The sequence below is a fragment of the Cnephaeus nilssonii genome (genome assembly GCF_951640355.1).
Source record: "Cnephaeus nilssonii genome assembly, chromosome: 4".
Taxonomy (NCBI): domain Eukaryota; kingdom Metazoa; phylum Chordata; class Mammalia; order Chiroptera; family Vespertilionidae; genus Cnephaeus; species Cnephaeus nilssonii.
Window position 1 is genome coordinate 64,953,118 of NC_137075.1, and position 17,506 is coordinate 64,970,623.

The 17,506-nt window shown below is 42.1% G+C and overlaps 1 protein-coding gene across 3 annotated transcripts in view; it reads right to left on the reverse strand.

The window, feature by feature from the left end:
• Nucleotides 1-9,272: 9,272 nt before the first annotated feature.
• Nucleotides 9,273-17,506, reverse strand: part of DPP8 (dipeptidyl peptidase 8) — a 75,384-nt gene continuing 67,150 nt past the window's right edge. For all 3 annotated transcript variants that reach the window (XM_079768454.1, XM_079768456.1, XM_079768455.1), the window contains exon 21: nt 9,273-15,527. In XM_079768454.1, coding sequence (XP_079624580.1) covers nt 15,405-15,527 — 123 coding nt within the window. In that variant the 3' untranslated portion in view covers nt 9,273-15,404. The remainder of the gene's footprint in view (nt 15,528-17,506) is intronic.

Here is a 17,506-nt window from a genome sequence, read left to right on the forward strand (position 1 = left end):
ATATACTGTTATACATTTTCATTTTCTTTGAGACCATTCTAAGACAGAAGTAACATCTTGGGGATAGCTCAAAATAGAGATTGAGAGACTGGGAAAAGGCGAGAGGATTACAGTTTTCATTGGTTTGATCAGGTGGATGGGATGTTATTAAACAAAGAGAACACGAGGAGAGTGAGATAGAGGAGAGGGAAGATAATTTGCTGAATATGAGGTGCCTTCATGGCATTCGAGTGAAAATGTTAAAAGGAGCAGAAATGTTGTTTTGATCTGAGCAGAGAGGTCAGAACCAGGTAAATTATTTTGTGAGCTGGTGCTTCTCCTATCAAAACACCTAATGCACTTTACGGTCATATGCTTTACTGAACTGTCTGGCTCTACTGCTAGACAGTAAGCTCCTGTGGCAGGGACCATGTGGATCTTGCTCACTATGAATGTTTTTTTAAATGTTACTCCTTTATCATATGCCATGCAAAAATGATGAAAGTGTTAAATCACTAAGGGAGTTCTCAAGAGAGCATATTACTGTGAAAGGGGTTTGGGCAACAAAAAATGTTGGAAAGCACTGGCCTGAGTAACCCTCCAAGACTCTGTGACTCTAAATCAAGAATGTGTGGACCGCCCTAACCGGTTTGGCTCAGTGGATAGAGCGTCAGCCTGCGGACTGAGGGGTCCCGGGTTCGATTCCGGTCAAGGGCGTGTGCCTTGGTTGCGGGCACATCCCCGGTGGGGAGTGTGCAGGAGGCAGCTGATCGATGTTTCTCTCTCATTGATTTTTCTGGCTCTCTATCCCTCTCCCTTCCTCTCTGTAAAAAATCAATAAAAATATATTTTTTAAAAAAAGAAGAAAAGAATGTGTGGACCACTTGCTCTGTAGGACCAGCAGGTTTAGAGTCTGTGGCACCCATTTCATTCTAGAATAGATAACAGACCCCATTACAGTGGTGGTTTAAAAATATGTGTACAAGTTCTCCCTCCAACAAATAGACTCTGCTTCCCCTCCCTTTGGACATAGGCTAGGCCCTAGTGACTCATTTCTAAAGGATGACTGTGGTGAAGGTGATGCTGTGTGGATTCTTAGGTTTGTCATAAAAGACGACACAGCTCCCACCCGGCTGCCTCTGGAGAGACCGTGTGAGGAGAGGGCATGGACGGAGGGAGGCTGGTGGACCCCAGCTGTTCCGTTGGGAGGTGCCGCCTTCCCGATGCCCTGGCCAGCCACTGCCTGACTGTGACCACAAAGGAGGCCCTGAGCCCAGGTACCCCCCAGCCTGTGTGAGGCAGTAATAATAAAAATGGTGATTGTTGTTTTCCACCACCGCATTTGGGGTGGTTTGTACTGGAACCCACAACAACGGCTGGAATCTTTACTGGACTGGTTTCACTATCAGAACCACTCACTGCCTCCCCTACTCATTCTCCTTTAAGGAAAATACAAAAAATAGATACGTTTACATAATATCGTCACCCTTCATATTCAAAACCATCTCTCACACTGTGCCTCTGCTCAAACCCCCTGGGCCAGTGGGATGGGTCTCCTCTCACCCTGGGATGCTTTTCCACCCCTTTCTTATTATCAAACTAGAGGCCCGGTGCATGAAAATTCATGCACTGGAGGTGGGGGGGGGGGTCCCTCAGCCCGGCCTGCCCCCTCTCACAGTCCGGGACCCCTCAGGGGCGGGAGGCGACCCTGCGATCAGGGGAAGGCGACACCCCATCACACCTCTGCTGCTGCCACTGCCAGCAGCGCAAGCCTCGTCTGGCCCTGATTACCTGCGCCTTGGGCCAGCCCTGGGCAGCTGGGGGGCTGAGGGGGTTGGGGGACTCTGGAGGCAGGTGCATGGAGCAGCCAGGCCCGTCTGGGGGCGGACCTGGCCTTGCCATGCACCTGCCACCCTGGTGGGGCTGAGGGGACTGGGCACCGCAATCTTGTGGCTGTGGGCACTGCCATCTTTGAGGGCGGGGCAGTCAATTAGCATATTCCCTCCTTATTGGCAGTGGGCACTGCCATCTTTGAGGGTGGGGCAGTCACTTAGCATATTCCCTCTTTATTAGATAGGATTGCTAAACAATTTGCGGAATTATGGGATATTTTTATTTTCTTTTTTGTGCTTTTCTATTTTTTTCCAAATTATCTACAGTGAACACATATTATTTTTGTAATCAGAAATGGTAAATGTAACTGAGAGGAAAGAAATTACAATCTTCAGTTTGGGAAGATGAAAAAGTTCTGGAAATAGAGGTGATGGTTGCACAACAGTGTGAGTGGACTTAGTGCTACTGAACTATACACTTAAAATGGCTAGAATAGATAAATTTAAGTTATGCCTATTTTACCACAATAAAAAGAATACATATAATCCCTTAAAAATCAAATCCCTGCTCCTTCAAGGTGATCACCCAGTCCTCACCCATCTGTCTGTACCACTCCACTTGATCTTAGCCAAAAGGCCGAGAAGCGATTGTTTGTACCACTCAAAGGCACTGGATTATTTCTGCCTCATACAGCAATTTATTCATTTACGTAATTTATGTCCGTCTTGTGTCTCAGATCACACTGGAAACTCCTTGAGGGCATCAAACAGGTGGTCATGCCTACAGTACACTTAAAAATCAATTGCCTGGAAAGCAAAACACATTTCTCTAAAGAATCAACAACTATAAATGGTGGCTATGTTCTTAGACTACCCAATCAAAACCAACCTCACGCACTAAATATCTGAAATGTTATATATTGGCAATGAAAATATATTGCAGAAAAACATTGGAAATAGTAGCAATTAAAACGTGGAAGAAAGCAATGGAAAGGTTGAAAAGTTTGGGATTGAATTCGTAACTAATACATACACTGGAAAAAAGATAATTATTAACTAGGTAAAACAGAAAGTTCTGCATGAATCAAAATGATTCAGTTTGTTACATGACTCATCTCTGAATACGTTGACATAGTCATAATGATGTAAACACTGAATATGGTCTAAGTGAAATTACAATACAACTATATTGAAAAAATGAGGGAGATGGGATGTGTATGTGTTTGGAGGAAATTGGAGGAAAAACAGCCAAATTTGAATCTTTCATAGCAGGATGTCTCTAGATGATGCATAAAAACTGGGAAAAAAAATCACAGAATAACATTACAAACATTATTTAAAGATTTGTTTTAGAATTTGACTCCTTAAGCTATGGAGTCACGCCTGTAGCCATGATAAATTAAAACTAAATTTTAAAAGAGGGATGCAGGTCTCTGTATTGTTCACACAGGTGCCTGCTGGCCCTGAACCATCCCCTCCATTCCCATCACCGCCTTGCTGCTCCCAACAGCTAACTCCTGCCTGGAACCGGGGCTCCTCAAAACCCACCGCTGCTCCAGGCTAGCCTGCCCGCACGCCGGGGATCCAGACGGCTCCTCTCTGGTCCCCGTTCCTGAGGGCCCCTGTACGTGCATCAGCACAGTGGGCTGGGTGGTCTATTTTCTCCCGAGGTCTCTTGGGTGCTCCGCCTACAGCTGGACACACTGTCCGTGAAGGGCCCAGCACCTTCAGCAGAACTGAAAGGTAGGTGATGCAGGCTACGCTGTCCACCCCTCTGGAAGCTGCACCCTCTCCTGCTGGAGGTCAGGGTCTTTCTTCCTCCTCAGTTTCCCCATCAAAGTATGTCCATTCCATGGCCCACTCTCTCCTCTGGTCCCTCAGGCAAACTAAGCAATTGAGGGGAAGCAAGAATAGCCCAGGGCAGATGCGTAACTCTTGGCTCCCATCATTCAAGGCCCTTCACACTCCATCTCCAGCACTCTCACCTCCTGCCTCCTAGTGTGCCAGTTCTTCCCCTTTATTCCTTCATGTCTCTGTGTAAAAAATTCCCTGTGCCTGGCGGGTGTGGCTCAGAGGTTAAGTGTAGGACCATGCACCAGGAGGTCACCGGTTTGATTCCTAGTCAGGACACATGCCCAAGTTGTGGACTCGATCCTCAGTAGGGAGCGTGCAGGAGGGAGCCGATCAATGTTGATGTTTCTCTCGCCTCTATGTTTCTATCTCTTTCTCTTAAAAACCAACATATATATATATCCCTGGCCGGATAGCTCAGTTGGTTACAGCATCTTCTCAGAACGCCAAGATGGCAGGTTCAATTCCCAGACAGGGTATATACAAGAATCAATCAATGAATACATAAATAAATAGAACAACAAATGATGTTTTTCTCTCCCCCCCCCCCAGCCCCCCTCTCAAATCAACAACAACAACAGAATTCCCTTTGCTTGGAATGACTTCCTCCCACCTGGGGAAACTCCCTCCTTAACACCTAATTCAGATGCCACCTCCTTTGTGCAGCCTTTCCTGACCATCCTCTTTTCACTGCCCAGAGAAAAGAATAGCTCATGTTTGCTGAGCATTGTGTGCCAGATACTAGGAGCTTTGCAAGCGTTTTCTCATATCAAAGCTCACATCATTAGCTCTAGGTTAGAGAAGAGAAAGCTGAAGCACAGAGAGGTCAAATAACTTGCCCAAGGTCACACAGTAGGAAGTGGTTCAGGGGAAGACAGTATGGCAGGCTCTCTGGGTCAAAGCCCACAGTCCTTCCTAACGGCCGTCCTGCTCTGCCTCCTGGGGGCTCACACAACACTCAACACATCTCTCTTTGCACTGGCCCTCTCGTTTCTGTCTCCCCTTCTCACTGAGAGTCCTTTGATAGTAGAGAATATGCCTGACTCCTCTGAGCATCCTCAGATCCCTGGATTCCTCAGCACGAGCCAAGCCCATGGCAGCTGCTCAATTCATGTTGCTTGCTAATGGATGAGTGAAGCCAGGATTAGCATTCCACTTCTGCACTGTGACCGCTCTGAACTCTAATTTCTTTCTGGGATGGGAGACATAGGAGAAATAATACTACTATCCGACTGATGTCTCCTAGCTTATTATGAAGATCAAATTGAACGTGATGCTGTCATAAGGAAATATTCTTTAGGTGGTGGGACACTCATCTTTCAAATGTTAGGGGTTGGTATTCAGAGGGAAATGAATCACCTGCTCAAAGGTAAACATGCTATCCCTAACCAGGGCCTCACAGTTATTGACACCTTTATCCTAATCATGTGCAATTCTGGAAGATCAGAAGATCCCTGGCCGTATAGCTCAGTTGGTTACAGCATATTCTGAAGTATTCGAGGCCAAGGCAGAGTCCAACTGCCCCCATGGGAGGGAGGCTTCTGTACCCACCCTTCTTGCTCATGTCCCAGAACCTGCTGTCCTCCCAAGATCTCCAGGGCTGAGTCATGTTCCTCTTCCCACCCGCCATCTATCTTCTCCCCAGGGCTTGGGCCTGGCAGCTCAGGTCCTGGAGAGCAGACTGCTCCCACTGGCAATGTTATACTCTTAGAAGGGGTGAGGTCAGATCAACAACAGGAGGGCCAACTTGAACTTCATAAGTCACTTCCAAGTCCCCATCCCCTGCTGGCACTCTGGCCTCACAGCAACTCTGAAGGGGTATTAGAACGCCACTTTAGAGTCCAAGGTCAGAGAAGCAAAGGGCTTGCTCAAGATCGCAACTGCTGGACTCGAACCTGTCTATCAGATTCCAAATTCTCTAGTCTCTCCCAGGCTCCCCCTTCTTTCTCTGGGCAAGTTCAGGGAGAATCCTATCCAAGACCCACCCAGTACATGCTTTCTCAGCATGAGCTCAGTCCCTGAAGGAACTCGGATTTCACGCAAATACCTTATTTCCTGGATTCTAAGATACATTCTTATTCTCATTTTTATATATCAGGGTCTTACACACAGTAACATCTTAGATTTTAGGACATTTAGTAGGTGTCCTAGAGACTGCATCCAAGTGTCTCTGTTCAGCTACCAACTAGTTCTGTGCCTTTGGGGAAGTCATTTTACCCGCCTGTACTTCAGGGAGTTTATCAGCCTGACTTTTTGGTACCAGCTCTGCCACTCAACAGTTGTGTGGCTTTGCAGTCTTCTCTGGGCCTCAGTGTCCCCATCTGATGGGAAGGGTCACTGTGTTTTTGAGGGGTCACCTCTTCTTTGAAGCTGCAGAACATGTGTCCCCCATCGTACAGAAGTAAAAAGCTGAGCTGCTCTGGGTGAAGCAAAGGCTGAAGGGCCTAGATCCCTGTGGTTTCCTGGCAGCAGCCTTGGCTCCCTTTGGCAAATTCCTCTGCCCAGCTCTGGTTTGGGAGAACCTTGCTCTGGGAGGTCAAGACGGAACTAGCAGACCTGGGCTCACACACTGACTCTCTTTATTTATTACTCGAGGCCCGGTGCATGGATTCATGCACATTGAAAGGGAATTAATTAGAAGAAATATTTTAGAGGCCAAGGAGGGACCACGAGAGGTTGGCCAGCCAGGGAGGGACCGCGGGAGGGCTCCAAGGTGTGTCCAACCCATCTTGCCCAGTCCTGGTCAGCCAGACCCCAGCAGCAGGCTAACCTACTGGTCAGAGCATCTGCCCCCTGGTGGTCAGTGGGTGTCATAGCGACTGGTCGAGTGGTCGAACAAACGGTTGGACACTTAGCATATTCGGCTTTTATTATATAGGATTATTTTATTTATTTATTTTGTTGTTAATCCTCACCTGAGGATATTTTTCCATTTATTTTTAGGGAGATTGGCAGAGAGAGGGAAAAACAGAGAGAAAGATCCATGTGAGAAAAACACATAGATTGATTGCCTCCTGCACAAGCCCTGACCAGGGCCCAGATTGGGGAGGAGCCTGCAACCAAGGTACATGTCCTTGACTGTAATGGAACCCGGGGACCCCTTGTTCCGCAGGCTGATGCTCTATCCACTGAGCCAAACCAGCTAGGGCGCATGGACTCCCGTTAAACAGCTGGGATGGCTATGCTCTAATCACTTCCCGGCCGTGGGCCTCAGCTTCTCATCTGTAACGCAGCAGATGAGACGATTTCTAAGAATCTGCTCTGGCTCTCTACTCTGGTTGCACATTAGGATCACCTAGGGAGCTAATAAAAAGAAATTAAAAGATGGCAGACCTACTCCCCCCCCTACCCCCTGCCCCATGTTGATTAATTGATCCCAGGAGCAACTCAGACGTCAACATTTTTAAAAGCGCCCCTGGCAACTCTGATAGCAACCAGGGCTGAGAAGCACCACTCCTCCAGACCTAACACTTCAAAGAAAAAAATTCCGATGACAGTTCAAAGGAGTCCTAAAAGCTCAAATTAGGAGAATTTGATTTCTTTTGCAGTCTTACAAGTAAATTGGCAGATGGGTGCTTAGGAACCTATAATCTATCCATCAGACAACCCTAACTGAGGGAGGTCAAAAGATTTTTTTGGTACTCAAACATTAGCAAGTGATTCCTACATATCTACCTCTGTAGTAGGTATAATGTAGAGAATTAACCAAGTGTAATATAATGCCTACTCTCAGAGTCTGTAATCTAACCGCAGAAGCAAAACCAGGGGCAAACAGTATGTTATAAAATGAAGTGCTAAACCTGAGATACGTTTACTGAGTACTTTTATTGCATGCGAGGCACCACAGGCATTGTAGTATAGTAAATGAACTTAATCCTCACGACAAACCGACAAACCGTTAAGCAGAGTTCTGTTATTATTCCTACTTCACACCTAAGGAAACTGAGGGTCAGAACGTTATGTAAATACGCCTAAGCCCATAAAGCTAGCAAGAATCAGAGGCAAGGGTTGAAGCCAGGCTCCAAAGCCAATGCTGGTACCATTTGCCATGCTGCCCATCCCACCCATCCCAGGTGAGGAAGATTCCCATACAAGCTCCAGAGGATGCCAAGAGGCACCTGGGTCTAACTTCAAAGGATGTGTTCTACTAATGGAAAGAGGAAACCCTAGGATGCTTGTAGTGAAGAGCCTGGGGCGGGAGGGAATGTTGAGTCAGGTGACACAGGGCCTTGAATGTCAGGCACAACTTAGGGACTGGAGCAGCAAAGAGAATGTATCATGCTGTGACCTGCTAGTGAGGTAGGAGGTGAAGTTGGTCCAGAGAACAAGGGCTGGGTCCTCTTCATCTTTGTTTTCTCACAGCCTAACACAGGCCTGGCACATGGTTGTTACTAAATATTTGCTGAGTGAAAAGTTGAGAACTGCTTCTTTGAAGTCACTTGGAATTCTTTTATTAAAATATTGTTTTATTTTTTAAAAATTGTTTTATTGTTTGAAGTATTACATATAGTATTACATTTGTCTTTTTCCCCCATTGACCTCTCCCCGGCCACCCCTAACCCCCAGCACATGCCCTCACCCCACTAGTGTCTGTGTCCATTGGTTATGCTTATATGCATGCATACAAGTCCTTTGGTTGATTTCTTACCCCCCACCCCTACACTACCCGCCTTCCCTCTGAAGTTTGAGTCTGTTCAATGCTTCTGTCTCTGGATCTATTTTTGTTCATAAGTTTATGTTGTTCATTATATTCCACAAATGAGATCATGTGATATTTCTTTCTCCGACTGCTTCACTTAGCATAATGCTCTTCATGCCCATCCATGCTGTTGCAAATGATGTTTTTTTTGTGTGTGTGTGTTTTTTTACAGCAGCGTAGTATTCCATCGTGTAGTTGTACCACTGTTTCTTAATCCACTCATCTGTGATGGGCACTTACACTGTAACCAAATTTTAGCTATTGTAAATTGTGCTGCTATGAATACAGGGTTACATATGTCCTGATTGGTGTTTTTTATTTCTTGGGATATATTCCTAGAAGTGGGATTACTGAGTCAAATGGGAGTTCCATTTTTTAATTTTTTGAGGAAATTCCATACTGGTTTCCACAGTGGCTGCACCATTCCCACCAGCAGTGCACGAGGGTTCCTTTTTCTCCACATCCTCGCCAGCACTTGATGATAGCCATTTGACAGATGTGAGATGGTACCTCACTGTCGTTTTGATTTGCATCTCTCAGATGATTAGAGTCACTTGGAATTCTTTTATTTTCATGTTCAAAACCAAGTTATTTCTCATTAAAACAGGTATTCAGCCCTAACCGGTTTGGCTCAGTGGATAGAGCGTCGGCCTTTGGAATGAAAGGTCCCAGGTTCGATTCCAGTCATGGGCATGTACCTGGGTTGCGGGCACATCCCTAGTAGGAGGTGTGCAAGAGGCAGCTGATCGATGTTTCTTTCTCGTCTATGTTTCTAACTATCCCTCTCCCTTCCTCTCTGTAAAAAATCAATAAAATATATATTTAAAAAACAAACAGGTATTCACCTATGGAATTCTTAATCTTCATTTCCAACTCAGGCTAGTGAAAAAGCAGCTGCAGTCAGCATGACATGCAGTCCTAGACTGAGGCAGGAGCAATAGGAATGAGGAATGGACGGTGGAGACAATGCAAAGCAATGAACTGGTGTGGCAACACTTCATTAAGTACCCGAATGAACTAGACAGGAACATTCACATGCACGCTTAGGGGGGCAACTATGACCATGTATATGGCCAGCAACCTAGCCAACACGAAGAGTTCATTTTATAGAAGGGCAGTGTGATTCCAGAAACCACCTGGCCAGAGGACCTTCCTACAAAGAAGTGTCACCTGTGAGTAGAATGTTAAATTATGTACTTCCATAAGGTGCTTTTCCAGTGAAGGTGGAAAGAGGTGGGGCAATTCCTGGAACTGGCTAAGGACAAATATCCTCGCTAATTGTTTCCCCAAACTTCTATTTCAAGAACTCAAGTCTAGGAGCCAACTTAGAGAGCATCTTTCAGTAAGAAGCTCATAGCAAACTCAACAATCTCATTGCCTGTGTCGAAGTGGAATCCCTTCCAGTCCATTTCAATGGGAGCCAACTTCTTCCAGGGTGGCAGGGCCAGGTACCAGGTCTGTGGACAGAACTAGGCTGATGAACATTTAAATCCTGGTGATTCCCAAACCACTCAAAGCCCAAAATAAAATTATGGTTATGCGTCTCATACAGTAGCTGTTTGAACTCTGCTCACCTAGTAACTACCACGGGATCAAACACTGTTTCTTCATAACCACGGAGTGGGTGAGGTTAGGCATCAGGAAGTCCAAGGGCTTCAGGCCAGGGCGCTTGCTCTGACCTGACTGGAGCCCTGGAGCCCTCACAACAGTCTCTGCAGAATGTATGGCCAGGCTGAAAGCTGATTTTTCATTAGCATTAAATCCAGGCTAACTTAAGAGACCAAGGAAGTCTTAAATTTTTTTTCAAGTTAATCATTATTTTTAAAAAAATGTTTTTATTGACTTTTAGAGAGAGAGAGGAAAAGGATAGAAAGAAACACCAGTGAGAGAGGAACATCATCATTCATCAGCTGCCTCCCGCATGCTCCCACCCCCCACTGGGGCTTGAGCCTGCACCATGGACATATGCCCTGATTGGGAATTGAACCGGCTATTTCTTGGTTCCTGGGTTGATGCTCAATGGCTGAGCCACACTGATGGGGCCCAAGGTAGTCTTTAAGTTTCTCAGAATGCCACAAATGGATTATGGTTACTCTTTAGAGCTTGGATGGGCTTGGCTGGTCATTTCTGGCTGCAAGCAGTCTCAACAGGCTAATCCAGTGTATCTTAGTTAATCACAGAGTGTCATATAAATGTCTTTTTTTTTTTTTTTTTTTTGTCATAAGGTAAAAAGGTTAGAAAAGGAAGCATTGTTCTATAGCATTACTGTTTCAAGGTCATCTTTATTCCTAATAATTTTAGGATACAAATTAAAGTTTAAGTAAGATTCCAATGCATAATATAGCAGTGGTTCTTTTGGTACATTATCCTTTTGTGAATCTGATAAAGTCAAAGCCCTTCTTCCGAGAATGTACCTCCATTCATTCATGCAATATTTTGCACACTTCAGAGGGTTATAGGGTCTGTTCTGGAAAGATTATCAGACAAGCCAAAGCATACTGATTTTAGAGGAGTTTATCTGCTTATTTCTCCCCACCCTTTCTCTAGTACAGCTTCAAAAGACCAGAGAGTTGTCAAAGAAAAATCTGAAAAAAGCATTACACTGAACTCCCTTAAAATTTCCCAGGGAATGTGCAGAAATCACTATCAACCCTGAGTGGCATTTCCAAGAAACTCGCAGCTAGCTGCTCTGGGAGGATATGCTAATCACTGGCTCCAAGCTCCACCTCCCCTGGCAGTACTAACTGCTGGTGCTGGGAACCACTTGCAGGTACAAAGCAATCTCTGCACACCTCCCTTTGGTTTGTGTTTATAGGACTAGAAGCTCCATGTAATCACCTACAGTCTCCCTTCTCCACTGCAAGCACATGACCTTGTTCATGTGTATTCATCACTCCACAGTTGTCACTAATCAAGGCAACACTGTACAAATGGGGAACAGGGGGAAAAAGGAAAGTTTACATCAATTAATTTTAGCAGCATCTTTATTGCAACAAAGAACCTGTAATAAAATGCGACAAAACTAATGTTTTGCTTTACATGATTAAAAGCTATGTAGCTGAAAATGAGAAAACCCATAAACTTACTGGTGTGAGACATGCAATTCTTTTTGTACAAGTCAATGCTTAAAACAGCAGGCACTTTATGTTCTAAAATTAAAGACCTGAACTCCAATTGTGCTGAATACAAACATAAATTTTTGGGGGGTTATTTAAAAACAAACACATGAACACTACTTTTTCTCTGTCTGTAAGGGGCTTCTGAAATGATTACCTAGAGCTGGCTCTTGACAGATAAGCAGGAGCCAGCACCTTGCACTAACATGTCTCCGTATTTTAGGCTGCATGATGGATCAGTGAGGCCGGGAGGGGTTGGAAAGTGGAAGTTAAGGAAGTTTCCTTATTCCTTTATGTCTGGCAGGAATGGACACTCACACATCTTAGTTTATATAGGGCCATGTCTCTTACTTCAAACAGCTCTAAGTTGGGCTCCTAGGCTTAAGCAAGTACTCTATATCCAAATCCCCAAATCCCCCCACTACACCAAGGAAGACACATTTAGCACAGCAATTTTAATTAATTTCAGAATGTCATATACTAATGAGAAGTACAGCTTCATTAATAAGCATGCTTAGCATTTACTTTAGAATGGAAAAATTAACCATTTTATGTTTTATCTTTAAAATGTTTCATAGGAATATATTAATAAATACTTCTTTAAAAATTCGCCTTTTCTACATATTTAACTACCATGAGTCAGGACACCTGGATGGAGTCTAGTACCAACTGAGCACTAACTGGCCATGGGTATATATTCTTCTCTTTATATATGTATGTTTCTCCTCTAACAAAGAATATTAGATTATAGCAAAGATATAATAGCTTGAAAAAATGTATGATTCTGTAATAAGAAGAGATCTTATAGGAATCATTCCACCTAAAGAGAGAAAGATGTTACAGAGAGGTAGGCTACACCATCCGTAAGGAATAAACCAAGTAGTAAAAAAAAGTAAGCATCATTATCTATATCTCATTCTTTTAAAAAGTAACGCATGCACTGTGACTTCATCCTCTTGTATGAGGCTTTGGACACGAGCCAGGAACGGCATAGAGGGAAAAACCTTCATTCCAAAAGGACTCTCCAGACAGAGGGGATACAGTTAATAACTTCTGCTTCTTTTAGAGTGAGAAGGGACCAATAGTTATCACAGGTGAGCAACTGTTCTGACTATTGTTTTAGGTTCTTGTAAATCAGTCCAGTGTAAAAATTAACCATTATCTTCTTAATCCAACTCCCTTTTCTACAGAACAGGTTTTTTTTGTGTGTGTTTTTTTCCCTACAGAACAGTTTCTTAAAGCAGCCCACAAATGGCTTGCTTTAGAACCACCTGGAAAGCTTCTTAGAAATACAGATTCCTGGTCTCCGCCCCAATAAACCAAATCCAAATTTCTGAGAAGGGTTCAAGACTCCACTTCTTTTAGTTAAGTGTCCCAGATTAATTTTAGATTTTGAGACCCACTAGCTTAACAATGAATAGGCAACTATAACTGCCAATGGTTGATCAAGTGCACCCATTTATCAAGCCTACAAAAACCCCATTTGATGTTTAACCTAGTGCTTTTTGGCTCTCATCAAAACTGCTGCTACTTTTATCTACTCCTGCCTTTTAAGTTGTAACCTATGGACAGGGGACCAATAGTTTTAGTGATATTTCTACTGATTGCTTGAATTGACTATAATGTTTTTCACATCAGTTTAAAACAAATTTAGTCAAGCTCTCTTTCTGCAAGTGACTTCAGTCAGGTATTTTTCCCTCTATAGAAGGAGATTGGCATTTAAGTGGGAATTATAACGGAAGCATTCCTTGTGATAGAAGGAAAGGAGAAGGCAAGATGCAAAGGAAAACCTGTGAACTCAGGAATGCATGAGGTTTTTAAAGGTTTGTTTTGGTAAAATGAGAGATGCTATTTTGAAGAAACAGCCTTAATGGGTAAGAGGCTTCAAATGGATAACTGTCTAAAAGCCACTGTCCATATCATTTCTACATTTATATAAGGATAGATCCTTAGATGCCAACTAGTTCACAAACAAAACCACTTTCAACCATCAGATATATACTTAAGTCTTGTGGGAAAATACTTTCTTGGGGAAGAGAAGTTACCCAAATCAATTTAATTTAACATTGAAAAAAATATAAACAAGTCTTCGCATGGGAAAATATCATAAACAAGAAAGTCAATACATATACAGACAAAAGGGGAAATTGTGGCACCTATTATACAGTATAAATATACAAACAGCAAAACCTTCTCCTTCCCGTGGACAGAACCACCAGGTCACCCTGCCTTCTGGACTCCCCCCACTTCCCACCTGGCCCTCATTGATCAAGCCACCTCTGATGCACAGTCACCACTCTTACTAATGGAGGCTGTGCTCTCTATCGGAGAAATCTCCTCTGTGTAGTGGTGAGAGAGAGTGAAAAAAAAAAAAAACCACCCAATTTCCTTGGAGCGTTGTTTAAGAATACTTGGTAGCAACTTTCCAAACACTGAAGTTTGTGATAAACAGGGTCAAACGCAGGTGCCTTCTCCACTACTGGCTCCAATGTAACCCATCTGCACCCCAAGACTCTAGGGGACAGATTCCAATCAGTACCTGAAAGCCTATGAGCTCTGTTACAGCCAGCTAATCCAGGAAATGTCATGGCCATTCAAGAAACTGCTCTAGGCTTTGAACACTGAAAAAGAGACATGGCTTGTTGGGGATCAGTTTATGGTAAAGAGATTGTTCTAGAAACCTCTTTATTTTAAGCTCACAATAATTAAAGGAGGATCAAGATAGTTTAAATTTGTAAGGTTTCTAAACTAAAAGAAAATAACAAAAAATTAGAATTTAGAATTATAAAAGTAACTCTTAAGGAACTTTTCCTCTCCTGAATAACATTATAGTCTATAAATATAAAAAGAGAGTAATTTTTAAATTCTGGTTTCCTTAACATTCAGGAGTTTAAATTTTACTTTCCAGACTTTTTCATGAGGACTTTTGGTCAAATTATATTTCTTAGTCCTTGAGCAGACCTTCCTCACCTTCTCCTTTCCCTGTCATTCTCCACACCCTGGTCTCCCCGACCCTACTGAGGTTCCTTTCCATCTCTCTAAAACCCTGGAACATTTTAATAAGGAAATACCCAATGGAAACTGGCACCACTACATTTTCTGAAGAATACAAGTGAATGTGTACTTTTTCCTTTTCCTAAAGGAAAATAAATCACCAGTAAATATTTAAGCTCTAATCATTTGATTAAAAATTTTTTGCCTATAATTATCAATATTATAAGACTAATTAATTAAATACATGCTACATATAGGAAAAGGAAAAACTCACTCTGCCATTTCATCAAAGAGAACTATTTATACTAGGTACAGTTAAAATTGGCTAAAAACCGGTCAGAACATGAATGAACAAAATATGTGTCTTTAGGAGGCCACTGTTTTCCTTAAAAAATCATTATTGACTGGTTAAGTCATAAGTTTAATAGTGATTAGTTCATAACATGCTGGATACACCCCAAGCAATGAAGCTTAAGCTATTCAATTACATTTAAGTGCTATCAAATGTGTAACTAGTCAGAGATTCTGGAATTGAACCAACCAATCACTAATATCATCATATTTTACAAACTCAGAAGTATACTGTAAAAATACACTAATTAAGTCCATGAGGATTATAATGCTATTAAAAGTGAAAAAAAAAAAAAGGTAATATGGATACATAGTGCTAATGTCTTATTTCTTTCAGTAATTCTCAAGGTATTGCTGGGTCCCTTAGAAATATGTGTCATTCAATTTTCTGTGTGTATGGTCAAAAGTATCAGATTATTATCCATGAATTGTAGATGCCTGCGTGGCACCAAATATACTTTTAGAAGTAAATGTTATGTGGCAGATATCAAAATGTGATGATCAATTCTATACTTTCTATTGATTAAACCCCCGCATTTGGTTAAACAGCCAGTGTATACCAGAATTCTACACAGGTCAAAATTATATCACTTTCAGAGCAGCAATGCGTGATCCAAGGTTTTCTTGAAGGTAGTGCAAAAGATGCAGTTCATAATGTTCTCCAGATTCAGGAACTCTTATGCTGTGTCTCTCCTGAGGATAGATCTTAACAATAACAACAACAAATAAGAACTTAATAATACATCTCTTTCCAAAGATTTTGACAGGATTAATAATATAAAGATACCCTCTCCAAGATATTACACACATATATCCTATCTAAAGGCACCTCTCCTCTTTTTAAATTATTTTTTCAATTACAGTTTAAATTCAATGTTATTTTATATTCGTTTCAGATGTACAGCACAGTGGCTAGATGATCATATACTTTACAAAGTGGTCCCCCGACCCCAGTATTTCAAGAACCCACCTGGCACATTACATAGTTATTGCAATGTTATTGACTATATTCCCCATGCTGTACTTTATATTCCCATGATTATTTTGTGACTGCCAATTTGTACTTCACAATCCCATTACCTTTTTCACCCAGCCACCAACCCAACCTCCCCTCTGGCAACCATCAGTCTGATCTCTGTATCTATGAGTGTGCTTCTATTTTGTTTATTTTGCTCTTTAGAGTCCATATATAAGTGAAATCATTTGGTATTTTGTCTTTATATGTCTGACTTATTTCACTTAGCATAATACTCTCTAGGTCCATCCATGCTGTTGCAAATGGTAAGATTTCATTCCTTTTTATGGCCAAGTAATATTCCATTGTATATATGTACCACAGCTTTTTTATCCACTTGTCTATTGATGAGCACTTAGGTTGCTTCCATAGCTTGGCTATTGTAAATAACACTGCAATGAACATAGGGGTGCATGTATTCTTTTGAATTAGTGTTTTGGGTTTCTTCAAATATATACCCGTAAGTGAGGTAAAGACAGTCTATACAATAAGTGGTGTTGGGGAAATTGGACAGATAGATACATGCAATAAATAAATAAATAAATAAATAAACAAACAAACAAAAGGCACCACCTTCTTACAGCATATATAAGAATAAACTTAAAATGCATGAAAAGTTTAAATGTAAGACCCTCTCTTCTTTTTATAATTCCCTATATACCACTAAGCTTACAGGATTTATGTGTAGACCAATGGTTCTTCAAGTGTGGTCTGCAGACTTCTTGGGTCCTCAAACAGTCTTTCAAGAGACACACAAACTACTTTCAGAATAATACTGAAATATTATTTGCCTTTTATTTCCTGGGTTGGCATTTGTATTGGTAATGCAAAAGCAATGGTAATAGTGCTGGTGCCTTAGTATGAACCAAGGCAATGACATTAAATTGTATTAGAAGTCATTGTATTTTTCACCACCACATATTTGCAGTAAAAAGGAAAAATGCCAATTTCACGTAAGTCTCAAAAAAAATTAGAATGAAATTTTCTTAAATTGCAACTCTTGAGTAGATTTTTAAAAAAATATTCTGTGATGAAATGGAAAGAACACATAAATTACTTCTGCTATCAGATGTTTCAAGAAAAACCATGTGTGCAACTGAGTTCCAAGCCTAACTGCCACTTCCTAAATGAAACTTTATTTTTAACATGAAAGAATGGCTGACAATTATGATGATTCAGAAAAGGCAAACATTTTCTCAAAAATGAATGAAGTGATCTTGGTCACTTCAAGGATAACACTGACAGTATTTGTTGCTGGTGATAAATTTGTTGTTGGTAGTGTACATATTCCTTTTTTGCCTTTTTTTTTCTTTTTAATATTTTTATTGATTTCAGAGAGAGGAAGGGAGAGAAATAGAAATACTGATAGAGAAACACACTGATTAGCTGCCTCCTGCACACCCGCCCATCGCCCCCTGAGAAGATCGAACACAAAACACAGGCATGTGCCCTGACTGGGAATCGAACCATGACCTCTTGGTTCATGGGTGACTCTTAACCACTGGGCCACAGAGTGTGATGGGTTGAGCCCATAGGATGACACTCAACCATCTTGAGCCACACAGGCCGGGTGCCAATGACAAATTTTGAGTTTTTAAGAGAAAATTAAAATTTTGGAAAATTTACATCTACCACTACTAGTTCATGAACTTCCCAATATGCACTTGAG